Raw genomic sequence first — 23,269 nt, forward strand, 5'->3', positions numbered from 1 at the left:
ATGAAAAACTCGAGCATGTTGTACATAGTGAATCGAGGGCAAAAACGTCTTTAACTGAGTTGTTTCCATACAATGCATCACATCCGTTGGAGCCAAAGTATTGTTTTCCTAAGTTTACCGAACACTATGTTTGGAATTCACAAAGTAAGACTTGGACTAAAAGGAAGCGTAACAAGATTATTGGTAGGCTCACATTTGTTGCGCCTTCGGAGGGTGAACGGTACTACTTAAGATTGTTATTAGCATGTTGTTGGTCCATGCTCTTTTAATGCCTTAATGAGTGTCAAAAATCATCTTTGTTCAACATTTCATGAAGCCGTGCTGAAACGGGGGTTGGTTGAGCCTGATGATTTAGTAACAAAGTGTTTAGACGAAGTTGCCGAAGTGTAAATGCCACATGCTTTGCGACGGCTTTTTGCTACACTCCTTATTTTCCTTGAGCCATCCGTTCCGGTGCAGCTATGGAATCGTTATTTCAACCATCTTTCTGAGGACTTTGCGTAGAGGCATCCTAATGAACGCAAAAGATTTTGGGGCTTACTATACGATCTATTGAAGTGTTCATAGAAAACATGGGCAGATCTCTTACGCATTATGGCGTACAACATCTGCATATGGATCCAGATGTCTCAATACGTAGAACGTGCGCTGTACAAGATGCTTTAGATGCTCCAATACTTGCGTCATGCATGGCAGCAAGGAAAATGCTGTCCATTGAACAAAAAGGCAGCGTATAAGCGCATCACTTTTCATGTTAAGCAAAAATAACCTGGGCTTTTTTTCATAGATGGTTCAGGTGGAATTGGAGAAACTTTCTTTTACGCCTTATATGCGAAAGTGTGGTTGCTTAACCAAATTATCTTACCAACTACGACTTTTGGTATTGCGGCGTCTAGTATGCCCACTGGTCGAACTGCGCATTCGAGGTTCAAGATACCAACTTATTGTGGACAATGCTTATCTTGCAATGTAGGCAAACAGTCAAGCCTTGCATCGCTTATACAAGAAGCTTCATTGATCATTTGGGATGAGGCTTCTATGGCGCATAGAGAGAACATTGAGGCGCTCAATATGCTTTTACGAGATTTATGCTTGCCGAATGTTCCCTTTGGTGGTAAGATCGTCGTATTAGGTGGCGATTTCCGTCAAACTATGCCTGTTGTTCCTAAGAAAACACAGCAAGAAGTCATTGAATACAGATTAGTGTGCTCACCCTTGTGGCCTCTGTTTACTCGCTTACATTTAACTGAAATTAAACATCCGTGCACGCGAGGATTCACAATTTTCAAGGGTTTTGATTGCACTTGGAAACGATGCATTACAATCAATGGAAAACGAATTGATCACCATTCCTAATGCATTATGCTTAGCGAATGGAGAGGTCCATGGTACACTAGATGATTTGCTTGAAAGGATATATCCTCAAATATCAAATACATGTGTGAAGCTGGAATTTTTTGCAGAAAGGGCTATATTGACACCAAGGAATGAAGATGTTGATTTGATTAATTCAAAACTCATTGAAAGCTTTTTCGGAGATGCTTATTGTTATAAAAGCTTTGACACAGTGATTGATGACCATTGCAAATATATCCGACATAATTTTTAAACACACTTTTCCCAGGAGGAATGAGCCCACATGAATTGGTGTTAAAGCTAAATAGTCCTGTTATTTTATTGCGAAACCTTGATCCATCAAGTGGCTTATGTAATGGAACAAGACTAATATGTAGGAAATTCATGCCAAACCTTATTCAATGTGAAATTTCTACTAGGTTTTCAAAGGTTGAGTTTGTTTTATTACCTCGAATTACGCTTAGGGCACCAGATGCAGCAGACTATCCATTCCAATTCCAAAGAATGCAATTTCCAATTAAACTGTGTTTTGCCATTACAGTCATAAAATCACAGGGACAAACGCTACAACAAGTCGGAGAGTATATTCGCCAACTGTGCTATTCCCATAGCCAACTTTATGTTGCACTTTCAAGAGCAAGAAAATCAAGCACTATTTGGATGCTCGATGAAAATTCTCAACAAGAATGCAACAAGCCACCCTCCATTAATAATGTTGTTTCCTATGACTTATTAGCAAAAGCTGGAATTTTATAACACACTAATGAGAAGGTAGTTTCATATTCGTATTATTTATTGAAGAGTGGTTTCATCATTGTAGCAGCTTTGTGGAACGCAAAACAAATGGTAGCTACCCTAATCTCAAGACTCAATATGCTACAGGCTCAGGTGATATGTCATAATTGTTTTGCATTCTTTCCTTATTGAGATGACACATAGGTGGAATGTTACACTAACGTCTATTAAGCTGCAGTTCTACGCACTTATGTTGTGCCGCCCTCCTCAAGCCTTGGCAAGTTTGTTGCTTCGGTTCTATTGCCGTTGAATCTTGTGCGCTACTGCTTAAAGGTTTCTGCATCTTTTCTTTAGCTGTGGAAATTCTTTTATTCTGTTGTATGCTTAATGTGTTTGTGCAATGCATGTGCATTTGTGGATTTTGCTGCATCCTTTTTAGCTGGCATTCGTTTACATGTATGGATGTTCATCTATACTTCATCAACACAAAACACCTACTTAAAAGTTCTACAATCAAAAAAATGTATATAGATTACCATATCTTGATGTGTTGATGCCTGTGATGCTTAAAGATGAATAAGAAGCACTGATGTTAAGCAAAATCAAGGATTGCGGTTTGTTAGCATCATGATCAAGAATTGCTTGTAAGTCTTCTCTTATATGCTCGGTTTTTAATGTAGACCTATAAAATAGATGCTAGATCACATCAATCGCATTCTAGGGCAATCTTAAACTGATAATCAATATATTTTCCTTTAAACAGGTTTAGATTAGTGAACATATTTATTGCAAAGAGTTCAATTAAAACAAACACTTTAATTGTAGCTTTTTGAAATAATGTTATAGTTTAGTTGATGTATTTGGTATTTTGAAAGCTGTATCAGATCCTTTAGTTTATCCATTTTCCATACTTTTGCAATTCAATCAATGTTCGAAATCACTGGTTCTTGTACAAGAGATCTTTATGCAGCTTTTTCCATGCATCAATGTGCAACTTCTTAACATGTAAGGATTTTTTTCTTGTCATAATTATCAAATATCACTTCTTTAAGCAATTACTTTCCTTGGAAGACACGAACATTTAGTGCTACTTTGCTGGTTCTTTTAGCAAAAAAGTATGTCAAACAATTAACATCTTTTGAACTAGCCTGGGAGTTGTTCTGGTCTTTGCACCTTAAGAAAAAAACATAATGTGCACCTTTTTTGAACCTTTGTTAGACTTATGAATTTTGAGCAACACTTATAATTTCGTGTCATGTGACATGGAGTTGCTTTATGTAGGAAGTGCGATCTACGTCTTATCTTCTTTGTCGTTTTGGGGATAGTAGGAAAACAGGTAGGAAATTGGCTTTTGAGAGTTTGCATGTGAAATGAAATAGGATTGCATATCAATTGCTGTATATAATGGGAAACACTATCAGACTTGTAGAAATATCATCCGTGCATCATCGGCTGCGACTATCTTCTTCTGCCACCTCTTGAGACAGTCACCCATGGGACTAAAATTCAGTGGCAGTGGCACACACCATATGATGGGAACAAATTTACCTTCTATTCACAAGGATCTACGCTTAAACTGCATCCTATTTTACAAACATACACAGCTGTAGCAGCATAGACGAGCGTGAATTATCAACACAATTTGACCAGAAGCTAACAAAAACCCCGGTTTTACAGCAAAATCTGCATAGCAGTTGAGAGCTCAAGCAGCAGAAGCATAACGGGTCTCACATAAGCAGCAGAAGCATACAGTATACCTGTTTTATATCACAATGGAATATTTCAGCTACTATATTTAATTGCAATGTCAAGTCATTTTGTATTTATTGAGTATTACAAATTTAATCTAGCTATAATTAATTATTTGTGTTTTTATCAAGATCTTCTTTGTCAGTTAGCCAGTGCTAAGGTATACAGTATCTCAACCATTTTCTCAACTACCGATCATATAAATACTCCAACATTATCACACATTTTCTTTGTTAATTATAACTCCATATCTTTCTTTTATTTTCCAAACCTTATTCAATGTGACATTTATATTAATTTGTGTTTATGACATTTTTTATAACTCATGATATGTGTTATAGTCATTTATCTAACACTAATCACATGTAATTTGGTAACTTTAATTTCTATTCTCGATTAGTCACATTGAAGACTTTAATAATATGTTAGATTATATATGTAGTTAATTTATAGGAAGTTAGCTTTAAGGTTAATAATATAATGCAACAATTTATTAAATAATGAAACAAATAAGTGTAGGTTAAAACCCATTGCTTAATAATTGGTCAACAGTGTTATTGTGTCAGCTAATTAACTTGTGTGATTAGATAACTATTGCTTGCTGACATATGTTTCTAGTTTTACAGCTTCACTAAGTCTTTTGCATGCAAAACGGGTACTTCTTGACATGCATAGATGTTTGTACAAGTTCAATTAATCTTGTTCCGTTCTTTATGCAATGATTACTCCACGCTTCTTTCCAATTCTCAATTCTACCTATTCCTAAACCCTTTTGTTTTGAAAGCTCACTTAATAAAAGCCATTTATCACTCACAGAAAACACACTTGCATTTTATAACAGATAAGGATACCACTTCAAACAAGCTACAAGGAAGACATTAAAAGGTTAGTTAATAGCAGCTCTCTGCTTCATTAGTAAGTGTTACTTCTCCTTTATAGTTTACATCTTTAACATGCAATCAATACTATTTGGATACTAGCTAAGAGCATAGATATTAACATGCAATCTATACCATCAGTCAAACAACTATATTGCAAAGAGCTAAATCAGATCAACATGTTTTAACAACAATGATTTTTATGCCTGATTGAATATTGTTTAAATATTCTTTTGTTTTTGACAATCCTGATTCCATTGCTTATTTAAAAAGATTGCACCCTTGATTTTGTTGCACTTCTGCCTTTTGTTCTATTATTTGTTTAGTATTATAAAGTATTTCTTCTTCAACTCCATGTTTTTTCTAATAATGTGTAGACTTTTAAAGTTATCATGGCTTCTTTGTTCTTTTTCTCATTTTTTGCTTGTGTTACTGATCTTTTAGGTTTCCTTTTTTTTTTTGGGGTTTCATCTATTCTTGTTCTGTTTTGGTTGAGCTAAGGTGGTTGTATCATGGTAGCTAAATTTCTGCAACAGTGTTCTCTATTTTTTCTTTTTGTTATTTTTTTGCTTGTGTCACTGATCTTTGCTGATTGCATTTATTGAGGTAAGAAAGGATATTCGAAAACATACTTATGCACATTCCAACGTAAATCACATACATTTACTTTAAACATTTGGTGTACTGTAGTGTTTGCTCAATAGTTGTAGACATTCCAACTTTGATACAGTCTCTATCTGCACGGATGCACACATATTAGTTGCTAACCATACAGTATAACAAATTCTAATTCTACACCAATATTGGTTTTGCGCTTTTCGTGAGCACTCAACCTAACTCAACCTAATACAGAAGCTTAGGGCTAATGGCTTACACATCTAGACAGCGCTAGACAAGCATGAAGCAAAAATACGTCAAATTTAATGAGCTTAACACCAAACAATCGGATCACAAGATGAAATGCAAGGTCATCGAGAAATCTAGGCCGTTCCAGTCACCCGGTAAAAAAAATACCAGAGGCTACTTCTTCAAGACGAAAATGTACGCGAAGATTTTATTAACATAATTAGTTACAGCAACACGCACAGGTTTTACAGCATTAGATATTCATTTTTGAACTATGTATGATGTTAAGGTGATCTAGTGAAGGCAACCTTGTTCGAAGAGGATATAAAAGCATATGCGGATCTAATTCAGCAAAGTCAAAAATACATAATCTTCAATTCAACAATCCGCGATGTAGCTGAAAAATACCAGTCAAAGGCTAGCGAGTTTCAAATGACGTTCAATAACCGAACCATCGTGCAACCCACTGGTTCTTCTTCCTATTCCATTGGACCAGCGTACCATACATTATCAGCAATTCCTCGTGCTGCGACTCCTTATGACAGAAATGGCCTAGACACATAGCATTTCCTTACATATAAGTAGATTTAAAACACCAACACATTAAGTTTTACTCCCTTATTAAAATGTGTTTGCTCAGCATGTTGTTTTCTTTGTTAATGTTTACAGAAAAATGACACTTTTTTATTTTTCAGATGTACTCGGGATTGTCTTGTTTGTTAACGATGTACGCATAGTACATGGAGCTTTTGGCCAGCAAAACAATGTGTGTGAGATTCTTATTACAGATCATAGGTATTCTATAAACCAGAAGTGGTTTTTCATTTCATGGATTAATACTAATAACGTACATTGTGTTTTCATGTTTATTTAAAAAAACAGTTTTCATCAACCCTTAGCAGTCTCTGCATGGAATGATATGGCCGATTTTTTTAAAGAAAAACCATCAACATATCCTATTATTGGATTCACTTCTCTAAAAGTTACTTCATACAAAGGTTAAGCATTACTCAACTGTAGTTATATTCTATGTCTTTCTTGTGTAACAATGTGTATTTACTCTTTTTGTTGTCATGGCCACCTTTCTTTTAACCATAATAGGCTTTGGCTTATCAACAACAATTTCCTCCACCTTCATAGTGACAGCAACTGGGGAAAAGGCAAAACACCTCAGCCATTGGTTAGTTTTACGTTTAGTTTGTTTATTCATTTTTAAAATACTGCATGCTATTTTGGTTTCACTTAATGTACACTTATTAAAACCACTATTGCTGTTAGGCTCAAACAATTCCTTTACTTAAACTACAATGCTTTATCTTAATAAGACTTCCTTTTTATATAGGGCCTTAACAAATAAAAGCTTACTTGATGAAAGAAAGACATAGAACCAGCAAACCCGAACACAACCACAACAGCGCCGCTGCACAACAGTTGATTATATTAAGTACAAAAAGGTACAACCTCATAATTTCCATTGCTTATCATAGCTACCTTAACTATTAAATATAAGTTTTTTAACCACGATTAGAGTACTTACACCGTTAATACAGATGCATTGTTTTACTTCTGAAATAAATAAACTCTAAGAAGATACAATGCTTTTACACTGTGTAGGCCCAGAACACAATCCAAGATGAGCGGTATTTTATCAAAGCATTCATCTTAAGTTGCAAATATGAGACATTTGCAAATTTTTAGGATGTGAATCATGCAACAAGAAGACAGACACCGAATAGTATAAAGTGTTTAGCTGTCAATGGTGTCACAAGAAAGACGTTGTTTCTGTACCTAGGTATCATAATATTTGGAAATTCATTATGTTTATTGTTTACATTTTTTCCTTTCTGCATAATTAAACTTGCCTTAGATTAACAACTGTGTTAATTATTTACTATTTACCTTTGATGTGTATCGTTTGCGTTCCCGTTGACTGCTTAACATGGAATTGGAACTGATGTTCATGTTTCCTGCAATTACTTTTGCTTTTAACACATTACAGGTTAGCTCTAACATTCGATGTTGTGGATAACACAGGTTGTATTAATCTTACAGCCTTTAATAATGATGTTGCAAAGCTATTTGGAAAAGGCATTGATGATTTATATGCTCCCACAACCTAGGTAAGAATCCTAAATCTACATTTTTAAAATGCTTAGCCATAAACATAAGTATTAATATATATACATGTTCACATAATCAGGACGAAATTACTGCAAATGAAGAGATAGCAAACTCATTAAAAGATAAGGCAATGTGCATAAAATTAAGGCCCACAACTGCGCTATCAAAAAATGGCGTCTTAAAGTGGGTGCTGAAATCGATTGCATTTGAACCTGCTGCATCCCAAGAATTTCAGGCACAACTAGCAAATCGAATACAGCATTTCATCAGAGAATGTAGAGCCAAAAGAAAAAGATGTTCTTGATTCTTCACCGCCTTCGAAGGAAGCCAGTACACAGATGTTTTCGACTCCTGCCTCAACTGTTGATCAGGTTATCTCACAGACACCCAGTACTAATCTATCTTTGATTGCTTCACCATCCTCAGTGAGTGCACCAACACCAAGTGTGGAAGAACAAGATTTTCATATCCGTTGGCGGATAGACTTTGAACAGCTCGAGTTTGCCTCGGCTTCAGATGACAACATCAACTGAAATTATGTTTTGCTTGTTTTTAGGCTAGCTGTATTGTCCATAACTTTTGAAAACTCTTCCTACTATGCATCAAAACTCTTTTGAACTTAGTGCATAACTACTGAAATGAAGTACTGTAATGACACGTCTTAATATAGGGTGTATTGGCGGAAACAATACACTAAGTTGGGTCACTAAATTTTCAAAAAAAAATTATAACTTCGAATAAAATAAATCAAAAAGTCATTACATAATAATCCAGGGAGTAAAACACTCTTATAAATAAAAAGATAAAACATCTAAACTTCAACTTAATGTTCTAGATAACCCTACACTCTCCCAGTCTTATTCTCAAATCGCTCCGAGTGAATTCAATCATCACCTGCAACAACTAAACAGCAAATTACCATTTAGTGGCCAGTAACTAGACTGTCCTTAACACAAAGGTTCAAAGTTAAACAAAGAACTAATGCGAGGCTTAATTAAAATTCAAATCAATTAACAACGATCCAACGATACAAGCCAAACCAATTAAGTCAAATAATGTTGATCAATTCAGTTAATACCAAAGTAGGATAACCAAATCAATTAAAACCAAGGATAACTTTTCCGAAACAATTTAAGAATGTCAAGTTAACAATATTTTCAAGTCGTACTTGGAACAGACGCAGTGAACAAATTCGCGGCCCACTAAGCCTAGATAAAGTCAGGGCGAACATCGGGTCAACCACAATGATATAACCCTGTCTAAGAATGGCCAATCTCTCTCGTTTTCTGAAGATCCAGCATAACGAGAACGATAACTAAATCTAAAACCAATCTACTATAGATGTGCTGTCCAATCGAAGGAACCACTATGGACTTACCCAACGATTTCCAAATAACAACAAAACCAATGTTCATAAGGAACCACTATGGATTTACCCTTAAGAACCCAAAAGTCAAATTCCAAAACCAACTCAAATGTTCATAAGGAACCACTATGGATTTACCCTTAAGAACCCAAAGGCCACAATGACCATTTCCAAAATACCAAAACTCCTAAGGAGTAGTTCAAAACCAATCAAGATTAAAATCATACAATTTAAGTTGTAATGTCTCAGTTTGGAATAAGGATAATTCGAACTTAATCAAGAATACACCTTACTACAACTCTTGGCAAGAATATACTACAGACAATGCTATTTTATTCTTAAGTATAAACTTGTCGACAAGCAACAAAACAATTTTATAAACCATCAAAATAAAATCACATAACCATTATAATAGTCAACAAAAGTCAATGGTCAAGGTCAAAGTCAATGCCAAAGTCAAGTTCTCTATTTACATGACTTTAACAACAAATGGTCATAAACTATCTAATTAAATAAATAAATAGTACATGAAATTAACACATAACCAAGCAATTAGGTACATGACCAAAAATAATAAATTAATAAATTAAATCAGATTTTAATTCCTCTTAACTGTAATTAATTCACAAAATTCAAATTAACTAGTTTAAGCCATTATTCAAATTAAAGAAAACTCCAAGAAAATCTCCCAAATAATTTGCAAAATAAATTCCTTGAAGTAAGCTTGAATAATTCAAAATAAGTCTTCAAAAGTAGCCCAAAAATATGATAATATTTTGGCACTTGAAGAAAAATAAAGCAAGTATTTTGTTATGTTCCTTTTTTTTAGAGAAAAGAATGAGAGAAAGAAAAGTTTATGAGCTAGTTTATGAATGAATGAAAAATTACATAACAATAAGCTAGTATTTATAGGACGGGAAAAAACATCCCAAAAGACTTCTCATAATGGCTAAAAATTTATGAGCATTAGGAAGTTCAAACAACTTGAGGAAAAGAAAGATGAAAAGATTTGAAGGATGTTCATGCATTTATTCCATTCTAGAATGTACCAAATAATTAAGCATGAATTAGAATCATTTAAACTAATTAAACACTAATTTTACATGCCTATCATGATAATAATGCACTAAAAAAATATTTAGTCCTTCTAATTTAAAACTTGTTACCACATCAAGTTGGTCCAAAAAAATAAATAACCTAGGACATATAATAGTAGTACATAAATTTAATTAAAATAATATATTAACTAAACAACAAAAACAACAACAACAACAATAATAATAATAATACTAATAATAATAATAACTTAAGCACATTTTAAATCACATTATAAAGCATAAAAGAGATAGTTATAATAAATCACAAATAATATCATAATAAATTATTTTAAATTAAAGAGTAGACTTAAAGAAAAGTAACTAGAAAGAGGAATAAAATGGAAATTATGCTATAGAGAAAATTCGGGGCACTACAATCCTACCCACTGATAAAAAGTTTCGTCCTCGAAACTTACAAAGAGAAAGATAAGGAAACAAGGACGAAATAATTACCTTTGTTCCACTACAAACAACTCCGGATACTTAAGTCGCATTGACTCTTCAGTTTCCCAGGTGGCTTGTTCATACTTTTGACTACGCCACAACACTTTCACTAATGGCATTTCCTTTCTCCTCAGAGAACGTACCTGACGATCAAGGATTTTGACTGGCTTCTCCTTAAAAGTCAAATTAGGGTTGACCTCTACCGACTCTACGGTTATAACATGCGAAGGGTCACTTCAATAACGCCGTAACTGAGAGACAAGAAACACATTGTGAACCTTAGATAGCTCGACTGGCAAAGCCAACTTATAAGCCACTTCACCAATCCTATCAAGTACCTCATAAGGACCCACATACTTAGGGCTGAGCTTGCCCTTCACACCAAATCTCATTACTCCCTTCATTGGGGATACCTTCAAAAGCACCTTATCCCCAACATCATAAGTAATAGGTCTCCTACTCAAATCGGCATAAGACTTTTGTCGATCCTGGGCAGCCTTCATTTTTGCTTGAATAACTTTGACCTTATCTACAGTAGATCGGATAAGATCGGGTCCCAACACCAACGAATCACTTATGTCGCTCCAGAAAGTAGGACTACGACATTTCCTGCCATAAAGAGCCTCGTAGGGAGCCATTTGGATGCTCGCATGATAGCTGTTGTTGTAAGAGAACTCTACAAGGCTTAAAGACTTCACCCACGAGCCTTGGAATTCCAAGGCACAAGCACGGAGCATGTCTTCCAAAGTCTAGATTATTCTCTCCATTTGCGCATCAGTTGCAGCATGGAAAGCAGTACTCAACTTCAACTTAGTACCAAAAGCCTTTTGTAACGAGGACCAGAAATGAGATAAGAACCTGGGATCACGATCGGACACAATTTCCCTAGGTACACCATGCAACCTTATGATTTCATTTGAATAGGCCTCCGCCATTTGTTCCATTGAACAAGTCTTCTTCATAAGAATAAATCTGGCAACCTTGGTCAAGCGATCAACTATTACCCAGACTGCATTCAAGCCACCAGCGGCATTAGGAAGCCCCATCACAAAATCCATGGAAACGGAGTCAAACTTCCATGTTGGAATAGGAAGGGGTTGTAACAAACCACCTGGCCTTTGATGCTCAATCTTCACCTTCTGACACACCAAACACTTGGCAACAAATTCAGCAACCTCCTTTTTCATACAAGGCCACCAAAAGCTTAGCTTGAGGTCCTTATACATCTTCGAACCTCCAGGATGCACTGAATAAGGAGTGTTATGAGCTTCACTCATGATTTCGTTCTTCAAAATCTGATCATTAGGCACACACCACCGCCCTTTGAACTTCATACTCCTATCCTCTACAATATCAAAACTCTCAGCTCGTCCTTGAGCCTTTGCAGCTCGAATCTTTCGAAGCTTAGGATCATTTTGTTGCTTCTCTCTTAACTCAGCATAAAGAGCAGGCTCAAAACTCATAGCACTTAAGCGAGCTTTAACCCCACCCATTGATACCAATTCAATTTCCATCTTGCGGAATTCCTCACATAAGTCCTTGGAGAGAACCTTCATAAAATTCAGCAAGGGTCCAGGCTTTCGACTCAGGGCATCAACAACCCTATTAGCCTTTCCTTCCTTATACTCCAAGGTCAAATCATAATCCTTGATAAGCTCGAGCCAGCGCCTCTGACGCATATTCAATTCTTTCTGAGTGAAAATATACTTGAGGCTTTTATGATCAGTGTAAATCTTGCACGGAACACCATATAAATAGTGTCGCCAAATCTTTAATGCAAACACCACTGCAGCCAATTCAAGATCATGCGTAGGGTAATTCTTCTCATGAACTTTTAATTGCCTTGAAGCATAGGCAATAACCTTACCCCGTTGCATCAACACACACCCTAGTCCACTCTTCGAGGCATCATTGAACACCTCATACTCCTCTCCTTTTGTCAGCAAACTAAGACAGGAGCAGATGTGAGCTTTTCTTTCAATAAATGAAAAGCCTTTTCGCACTCTTTGGACCATCTAAACTTGCAGTCTTTCTTCATCAATTTTGTCAGAGGTTGAGCAATAATAGAGAAGTTATGCACAAACCTTCGATAATAGCCTGCAAGTCCTAGAAAACTTCGAACTTCAGTTACACTAGAGGGACTTGCCTATTCTAGAATAGCTTTAATCTTCGCTGGATCAACCTTCACACCTTCCTTGCTAATAACATGGCCTAAAATGCCACTTTTTTAAGCCAGAATTCACATTTTGAGAACTTGGCAAACCATTTCTGCTTCCTGAGAATGTTTAACACCATTTCTAGATGTTTAACATGCTCTTCTTCATGCTTTGAGAATACCAAGATGTCGTCAATGAAGACAACTACAGATTCATCCAATAACTCGTGAAAGGACCTATTAATCTGGTCCATAAACACAGCAGGGGCATTCGTAAGACCGAAGGGCATGACGACAAATTCATAATGCCCATATCTAGTCCGGAAAGCCGTCTTTTGAATATCATGTTCCCTTACAGGGATCTGATGGTAACCAGACCTAAGGTCAATCTTAGAAAAGACACCCGCGGCCCTTTAATTGATCAAAAAGATCGTCAATTCTTGGCAAGGGATATCTATTTTTGATAGTTACCTTGTTCAGTTCACGGTAGTCAACACACAGCCGCATACTACCATCTTTCTTCTTCACAAATAGAACTGGAGCACCCCAAGGAGAAGCACTGGGCCTTATAAAACCCTTATCGATAAGCTCTTGCAACTGAGTCTTTAACTCTTACATTTCTGAGGGTGCCATTCTATAGGGAGGTTTAGAAATAGGAGCGGTACCTGGAATCAAATCAATCCCAAATTCTACATCTCTTTCGGGAGGGATTCCAGGTAATTCTTCGTGAAATACATCTGGATAATCTCTGACAATGGGAATGTCTTCAAGCTTAACGCCTTCGGAGACTTCAGTCACTTTGCACAAGAAAACTTCATTCCCTTTCCTTTGTATTTTCATCATCTTCATAGCAGAGATGATCTTCACACCAGGCTTTGCCTTGGTGTTAGAATAAGAAACTCTCTCCCCTTTATAGTTTCTCAACACCACCTTCTCATCCCTACAATGGAATACAGCTCGGTATTCCTTCAACCAATCCATGCCGAATATCACATCGAATTCGTCAATGGGGAACTCTTTAAGATTTGCAGTCAATTCTACCTCGTTAATGATAACAGGAATGCTTCAAAAAGCGCGATGACAAGAAATTTTCTCCCCATTAGGAAGGGAGATCACAGATTTAACAAACATAGAAGAGTTCAACTTGGCTTTTTCAATAAAGGAAGAAGAGATGAAAGAAGCAGTAGCACCAGTATCAAATAAAACATAGGCAGGAATAGAGTTTACGAGAATAGTACCGGCAATGACATCAACATCCGATTCTTCCTCGGTTTCGGTTATACTATAAACCCTGTTGCGGAGAGGGGCATTTCCACCAATAATTGTCTTGCCTGCATCAGAATTCTTAGGGCAAGAGTACGAACGGTGACCCTCACCATTGCAATAGAAACACTTGACAGCAGAACCATCACAATTTTTGCCAGGGTGCCAATCTTTCTGGCACTTGAAACACTTCTTCGGCCTAGAATTAGAAGTATTCTCCTTCTTTGCAAGAATAAGCTTAGACTTCTTGGAGGGGTTTGCAGTATGAAATGACGGAGGGGGCCTCTTGGCTGTGAGAGCACGCCTAGCAGCTTCTTCCTCCTGAACTGCAGCATAAGCACTAAGGGCAACTTCATAAGCCCTCTGGAAAGTAGCAGCACCTGAACACATCATTGGTACCCTAATCCGGGCGTCTAACCTCCTCACATACAACCTCACTTTCTTAGCTTCAGAAGGGATCAAAACAGCAGCAAAACGAGACAACTCTGTGAACTTGTCAGTATATGCTTGCACTGACATAGAACCCTGTTCCAGAGAGAGAAACTCTTTTCAGCCACCTCAACTCGTCCGGATAGAATCTCTCCTTCAACTTCGTGGAGAATTGTTCCCACCCAAAGCCAGTGGTAGCAAGACATTCAGCTCTAACCATACCCCACCAGTTGTCAGCCTCTTTCTTCAGGTAATACGAGCCAATAGTTACCTTTTCAGCATCCGGGCAGCCGGTTGCGTCAAAGAGTTTTTCTATCTGACGCAACCAACCTTCGAGAACTACAGGATCGGCAGTACCCTCATAGGCTGGGGGATGATGACGATCAAACTGATCAAAGACAGACTGGTTGTTAGCCGGACTAGTGGATCGATTTGCGAGGGCAATGATAGCATTCTCTAGAGCTCTCAGACGTTGGCGAGAAGACTCTTTCTCAGCAGAGGTTCTTCTTCTAGGAGGCATCCTACAAAACAAAAATTTATATATAGTCTTACATACTTCCTTGCTTTTCTAAAAATAATTCCCATTTCTTACTACCCAAGTAATCCTCACTCTATGGTCAAGTCAATTCCTTAGGTTCCAAGTAACTTACTCAAGCAAGCCTCGGAACCATTCAGCTCTGATACCAACTGTAATGACCCGTCTTAATATAGGGTGTATTGGCGGAAACAATACACTAAGTTGGGTCACTAAATTTTCAAAAAAAAATTATAACTTCGAATAAACTAAATCAAAAAGTCATTACATAATAATCCAGGGAGTAAAACACTCCCATAAATAAAAAGATAAAACATCTAAATTTCAACTTAATGTTCTAGGTAACCCTACACTCTCCCAGTCTTATTCCCCAGTCGCTCCGAGTGAATTCAATCATAATATTTTGGCACTGGAAGAAAAATAAAGCAAGTATTTTGTTATGTTCCTTTTTTTTAGAGAAAAGAATGAGAGAAAGAAAGTTTATGAGCTAGTTTATGAATGAATGAAAAATTACATAACAATAAGCTAGTATTTATAGTAGGGGAAAAAACCATCCCAAAAGACTTCTCATAATGGCTAAAAATTTATGAGCATTAGGAAGTTCATTCAACTTGAGGAAAAGAAAGATGAAAAGATTTGAAGGATGTTCATGCATTTATTCCATTCTAGAATGTACCAAATAATTAAGCATGAATTAGAATCATTTAACCTAATTAAACACTAATTTTACATGCCTATCATGATAATAATGCACTAAAAACAAATATTTAGTCCTCCTAATTTAAAACTTGTTACCACAAGTTGGTCCAAAAAAATAAATAACCTAGGACATATAATAGTAGTACATAAATTTAATTAAAATAATATATTAACTAAACAAGAACAAGAACAACAATAATAATAATAATATTAGTAATAATAATAATAACTTACGCACATTTTAAATCACATTATAAAGCATAAAAGAGATAGTTATAATAAATCACAAATAATATCATAATAAATTATTTTAAATTAAAGAGTAGACTTAAAGAAAAGTAACTAGAAAGAGGAATAAAATGGAAATTATGCCATAGAGAAAATTCGAGGCATTACAAGTACTCTACTTCATTAACCTACTTTATGGATTTCACAAACAATAGGTTCTATTTGGATTTTCTTTTAAATAGGAATTTCTTATGTTCTATTACGTCTAACTTCTTAAATAGGCTTTTCTTTTTAGTTCTTAGTGCTTCCTTCATTTATTATTCCTTGCATGCCCTTCTTAACTCATTATTCATTCTTACTCTCTAACTGTAGTTTTAAGATATTGTTACTATTAAGAATCAATGCATTACAATCGCCTCACCCATGATCATTAGAGTACTATAAATAAGAGTTAACTTACCGTGAAGTGCTAAATGAAGCACTGTAAATTAGTTCCTTTAGCTTTAACTTATTTACTCCAGCTTCCACCTACTTTTAAGGCTTAACTTTAAACCGGAGCTTATCTTATTCTTACCGAATAAAAGACTTTTAAACTTTGGAACTCTAATCAATCTTAGTCCTAATTTAAATACAATGTATTTCTAAATAGTGTTTAAATTGTTTACAATTAAGCTACGTAAAATCAACTTTAAATCAGATCTTATCTTATTGTTTAAAAGTAAAAAACCCAAAACCTTTAGAACTTTGATCAATCACACTTTTAATTAAATTAAAGTGTATTTTAAAATTGTGTTTGAATTGTTGTTTTTAATTTGAGTATCTTTTCACTTTAATTAATATTACACTATTGTATTATGACTATAATTTTATATAAGAAATCTAATTAAATTAATGGACGCTTCTAATTTAACACAATTAAATACTTTACTAAATTAGTATTAATTATAAACAGTGATTAAAACATCTTTTCTTTAACATCACTAAAATTTCAAAGTACTAATATCTCTCCTATTATCTCTAGATAAATTCGGTAAATAAAATTTAAGTTAATCCTTTTCTATATAATTTATTCAAAACATTCCAACAGTGCCTTTACATATATTGATTTAAGAAACCAATTACAATGTATTTAGACATTATTGATAAAATTAACCAAATTAATGTACAAACTGTTCATATTACAAACTATTAACTGATCATAACAAGTAATTAGAAACATACAATGTCCTTCAAACTCTTGAAATCACAATCTATAAACTGATCATAACAAGTAATTAGAAACACACACAAATGAACAATATACTGCATTTGCACAAATCTACCTAATGATTACACTGCATTTTTAGGCAGCTTTAATAGCAATCCCTCACCTCTTAAGCATATCATAATTTGTACCTTCTTAATTTTTCTATTTCTTTAAGTCTTATCACTTTCTTTAAGTCTTATAGTGATGAGGAGCTTTTTTATGGCATTAGGCTACTTTTTGGTCAGTATATGCACAACGAGTCTGTAACAGGAGCGACAATCTCGATACATAATTAACATATAATAATAATGCTTAATACAAAAATATTGCGGAAGTCTCAAAATGACGAACTGTTAAAAAAAAATTCAAATCATAAAAACTGAAACTGTTTAAAACAAAAGTAAAATATTATATCTAATAAGAAATATTGTTTGCTCAAAATAAAAAAAATACATCATCATCAAGTCATCAATAAAGATACAAAAAGCAGCTAAGTTCTCGATAAATAGTAATTGTTGTGGCCTGGATCGGAACCTGAACTAAATCCTGCAAAATGTTGTCATCCATGATACGAATGACAGCTGATTGAATAGGTCAGCGTTTAACGTCGAGCATAACTTCCTATCCAGCTCAAAATACGAAAATTATACGCTATAGTTACAAAATAATAACTTAAGTACGAACTTATAATTAATTGACACCACCGTATACTTTGATCATATTCTTTTTCTGTTACATACTTTTAAGTCATTCACAATCCTGACAGAAGTACGTTACTGCCACTTATACAATTCGTAATCTTAACTCTTAAGTAAGTTCATTTAGTTAATACTCATAACCGTAGCATGCATCATAGCATGAACACAATTCAAGTTTATCACTTATCAACAAGCACATCAATATAACACCTAATATATGTAAGGGTCTGGTTAGGTGAGGACCATAGTCCTAAACTCTAACTGTAGTGGGAGTCGTCACCCCTCCAATACAATTTATGCTCGAGCTCTACAGGATAGGTAGCTAAACCCCTGTCTTACACCGCATTTTACGTGTCAGCCAACACGGGTGCTGGGATTTTACATGCCGGTCCATGGTTTGATATTACGTTACTATCAGGGTCATTCAATCAATATTCATTCACACAAGTACATCACATTTTTATTACTACAATTTGACTTTGACTTTGACTTTGATCAACTTAGGTGATAACCTCTTTTATACAATAAAATTCTTAATCATAACATAAAATTAACCTTAATGTCTTTATACATTCATTATTAAATATTTACACATTAAATTTTACTTATAACTTTATTTTTAATCGTTCGCTAAATTCACACTAATAACTTAATATTCTATCAATAGTCTCCAAATTAATATTTTCCACAAGTAGCTACTAAAATATATTTCTCTTTAAATAAGTTCCTAAAATCAACATTTACAACTTTAAAATAAATAAAACTTTATTCTCTTCAAAAAAATCAAATACTCTAATTAAAATTCAAGTTAAAATTGCATCATTTGGATAAGTTTACAAAATTATATAAGTTAACCAAAAATCAATATTTCAAGTTTAGAAAATAAGTAAACTTATTAGGTTTGCAAAAATCAACATTCTAGTCATAAAACAAATAAAACTTATAATTTCACAAAAATCAATATTTCTAGTTTTAAAACAAGTCAAACTTATAACTTTCACAAAAGTCAATATTTCTAATTATAAAACAAGTAAAACTTGTAATCTCACAAAATCAATATTTTGGGCGGCAAGTATACTAAAAATATTTTTACATCATTTTACATAAATTTTGGTCAAATAGTTAGCAAATAAATATTTTGTACTAAATAGTGATTAAAAGTTACTTTTATTATGAAATCTCATATATTCAAGAAAAAAAATTCAATATTTAATAACTTATAAAAATTTCTCAAAAACATCTTTTTAAATTGTTATTTTATTATTATAACAAAAATAGTTGTAATAATTTAAAATAGTAAATCAAACTCTTTTTTTTTATATAATAGTGGTCGAATGGCCGATGAGTGTTTTGGGCCCTTTTTCACATAAAAAGAACAACTTAATTTAATATATCATACTAATTCCTAGATTTAAATAATTTAGAAATATACTATAACTTTAAGGATAAACTTAAATCTCAAAATAAAGTATAATAACAATATTCTTAATATAACCATACTTAATAAAAAAATAAATTCATAAAATAACTTACTACCTTATAAACTAATTTGAAAGCTAACATAAACATATTAATAAAGTTTTAACATAAAAATTCATAAATATAATAACATTCCTAATGTAACACATAACTCATAAACATACTAGCACTCGTTTATAACATGAATCATACTTAATATCACTAGAATATAATTTTGCACCCAACTTCCTAAACTTGTTCAAAGATTATTAAATTAACATACTAAAAATACTTTTAGCATACACATACTTAATATAATCTTGTCATAATTTCATTAAACTAACTTCCTACTAAAACATATTAGCATATTTCATACTTTGCATATTACAAAGTAAATATAATATAAAATTCCACAAAAAAAAGTAGGGTAAGATGTTATACCATACTAACACCAAGGATTAGTACTAAGTACTAATTAGGAAAAGAAATAAGACCCTCCAAGATAGATAATAATGCTCCAAAGATAATTAATCCAAACTCCCAAAATAATGATGATCTTCTAAGCTCCCAAAATAATTAAATCTAAACTCCAAAAATAATGATACAATAAGTACCCAATGTAATAACCCAATAATGCTCCATAATGATGATGATTTAAGCTAAATAAAGAGTAATCTAAGCTCCATGTTCTTGAATTTCTTCAATTAATAATAAAGGTATTAATGTAGTAAGATTGTAGTGAAGTGAAAATATAAGAAAAAATGTTAGAAAGATTTGATAATGGTGGTGTAAGTGATCTCATGGTTAAGGGGGGTATTTATAATGGGTTTGGGCAACTTTGTACTTCATTAGATTGTATGAAAAAGAGTGTTAGGAGTATAGAAGAAGGTTAACTTGTGTAAGTGATTTAGAGTATGTAAGTGAATGTGTAAGAGTAGGAGTGTGTAAGTGAATGTGTAAGAGTTTGGAGTGTAGCTTGTGTAAAGAAATGGTGATAGTTTCTGTAAGTGATGAACATCATGGGTTACTATAGAAAGGATTTTGCTTCATCAAATTTTTGTTCTAGTATGTACAAGTGAATATACTTTAAAATAAAGGGTAAATTTGATCATGAAAATATGTAGTTTACTTAGAAAATTTTGCTTAAACTATACTTAATGTTAATAATAAAATACGACTCATTTTTATGTATAAAATAATTAAATCAAAATTATAAAGTTAAAATAATAAGTAGTAATGTTAGTTTAAGGAAGAAAGTTAAAATGTAACGTTTTTACAAAATCTTGAATATAATAATAAAATTTTACTTTTCGTACTATAAAATAATAAAATAATATTTTAGTGCTTATAAAAAAATTTTAAACAAAACACTATTTTAAAGTTTAATATTTGAAAGAAATTACAAAATCGGAAAAGGTTTAGGAATTAAAGATGGTTTAAAATAGATATTCAAAGGATAAGAGATTGGAATTGAAAATTCGGAATAATTAATCGGAAGATTAAGATTAAGAATTTTGAGTCTGTTACAGAATCACTTACAGATTTCTTAGTTTCACGTGGCGCTGATAATCTTAACCGACTCTATTATCACTGCCCAGTTTGCACGAAGCACTACTGGGTTAAGAAAGAGGAGATTAACCGGGTCAGTGTGTCCCTTCTAAACTATGATGAAGCTGCAGATGTGATTTCGCGCGAGAGCTCATACGTTATCATGCATGACTCTGATTCTTCCAGCTAAGCATGCTTACTATTTTTTAAACCAATCCATGTTCTTTTTGTGAAGCTCTAAGGAAAAATGATCATGATTGGTTTCAAAAAGGCAGAAACTTTTTGGGTTAAAAGCAGGGATTTTGATGTTGATTTTTGATGTAGGACTTTTGCAAGTACATTATAACATCATAAGTAAATAGCTAACTGCTTATACGGAGTATATAACTAATGTAATATTATGATTGTTTGGTAAATGCATTTTTTGAATATTTCTCACATTAATCTATAAATTTTGAAGTAGTTACTATGACACTGTTCTGGATTATATAAGGTGACTATTACTTTAGTGACTGCCGTTAGTTAATAAACCTTAGTGACTATATAGAGTGACTATTACATTAATCTACAAATTTTAAAGTAGTTGCTAAATGCATAAACTGGCTACCTTTAGATTCAATTTAGAGACTGTTACTTTAGTCATTACTCCTATTACTTTATCACTGTATAATTCATAGTGTGCTGATGTTGTTATAAATAATCTAGATACTACTTGGTTGTTGAATCTTCATTCTCTTATTGGTGCCTCAGCACTTTTTTAAACCCCTTTTCCCTTCTCTGTTGCTCATGTATTGTTAGCCAACAATAACTCTTCTAGACGTACTACTATCTTTCTCTGTTGCATGCCTGCTCTAATATCTGTCTCTTATGTTATTCACGTTTTCTTAGACAACAATGCTTTTTCTATTACTGCCTTTCTCTATTGCATGCCTACTCTAAGACTTATTCTTTAAGTAAATTATTTGCCTGTAGTAAAATACAGCAGCCAGTTGTACAATGCAAAAAGGTCTATTGTGGACCTGCTTCTTGATAGGCAATTGTTTAATACTCAATCATGTTGTGTACTCCTTCTATTCCTTTTATGTGTCATTGTGCACCCTTTCTTCTTATTGGCAATCACCCTATTATCCTTTCTCAAAATCTGATGCTAAAAATGATTATTCTATCCATGTAACCACATTTAAAATGTCATGTTTGAAGCACCACACATCATTTTAAAAGAAACCTCTACTTAGTGCCCACATGCCACATTTGTGCTTTGCGGCCAAGCTCTAGGACCCTCTATCATCTTCGTTTGCCTATACCTTTTTAGACATTTAAAAAGACAAAAGTTGTTTTACCTCCTACCTATGCGAGGCCAAGCTTTAAGACCCTCTGTAATCTTAGTCTTTTTCATTGAGATGTGAAACAACGAGGTGAGGCCACAATTTCTACGATCGTAAATTCAGTGGAAGAGGTAAATGCTGCTACTGAAGTTGTTAAAACTCCTAGCTATGCGCTTGTTAGCAATGCGAAATCTCTTGCTTCTTGTGCTATTGCGTATGTGATTGTTTATTCCACATGTAACTTCAAGCTATCAAAAATGGTTTTTGCAAACTTTCTTTGAACACTCTCTCTCATTTTCTTTCTCTTTTATTCACTCTCCACTACATTCCTCATCTCATTTTCTATTTCATTCTATTTCTTCTAAGCTAAATACAAAATCTAATTTTCAGTTCAATACAAAATTTTAATTCTTATGAGTTGAATAGTAAATACAAGATTTAGGTTTAGAGTTTCGGTTTCATTAATTTGCATTTCATTTTCAGGTTTGATTCACATTTTGTTTAGATAAACTAAAATGAAAACTGTTAATAGCAAAGTTAGGTTTTAAAAAAATGAGAAATTAAAAAGGATCTTGAAATTGAGTAATGCAACAGAAGTTGTACACACAATTTTCAATCAGAAAACTCTTGTATGATCAGTATATGGACATATCTTGTTGCAAACCTTCTCAGTTTCACACACTGAAGACTTCACACTTTTCACTCTCAAATATGGCTTCACTCACTAATCCATTGAAGAGTATTTTTTGTGGGTTTGAATGTTTTACTCACAGTAAAACTCTCAGGACAAAATTAACAATGTATGAAAAGATGAACAAAAGAAGAACAAAAGGAGAAAAACAGAAAGATTTTTTATTCTCACATAATTAAGATTTTTACAAAAGGAAGCTATGTATATATAGCTTACAAGATAAAACAAGAAAAGGAAAAAGACAAAAGAAGGGTTGTTATAAGAACCTAACAACCTTTATAACAACCTAATACAAACCTCTAAATCCACGTGCTAAAGAACACATACAAGAAACAACTATAATAACAGAGTACTAATGCTTCTTATCACTATTTAGATCAAAGGCATCCTTTTAATGTACAG

At 33.7% G+C, this 23,269-nt stretch overlaps 2 protein-coding genes across 2 annotated transcripts; both read left to right on the forward strand.

Moving 5' to 3' along the window:
* The first annotated feature begins 572 nt into the window (after positions 1–572).
* LOC130813429 (uncharacterized) lies at positions 573–1,609 on the forward strand. Its single transcript, XM_057679262.1, has 3 exons — positions 573–726; positions 788–1,291; positions 1,371–1,609. Exons 1-3 carry the CDS (start codon positions 573–575, stop codon positions 1,607–1,609), a joined length of 897 nt encoding a protein of 298 aa, XP_057535245.1.
* Positions 1,610–1,629: 20 nt separating this feature from the next.
* LOC130813430 (uncharacterized) lies at positions 1,630–2,112 on the forward strand. The gene has a single exon (XM_057679264.1). The coding sequence runs from the start codon at positions 1,630–1,632 to the stop codon at positions 2,110–2,112; it is 483 nt and encodes a 160-aa protein (XP_057535247.1).
* Positions 2,113–23,269: the final 21,157 nt, after the last annotated feature.

Source organism: Amaranthus tricolor, chromosome 5, assembly GCF_026212465.1.
Source record: "Amaranthus tricolor cultivar Red isolate AtriRed21 chromosome 5, ASM2621246v1, whole genome shotgun sequence".
Classification (NCBI taxonomy): domain Eukaryota; kingdom Viridiplantae; phylum Streptophyta; class Magnoliopsida; order Caryophyllales; family Amaranthaceae; genus Amaranthus; species Amaranthus tricolor.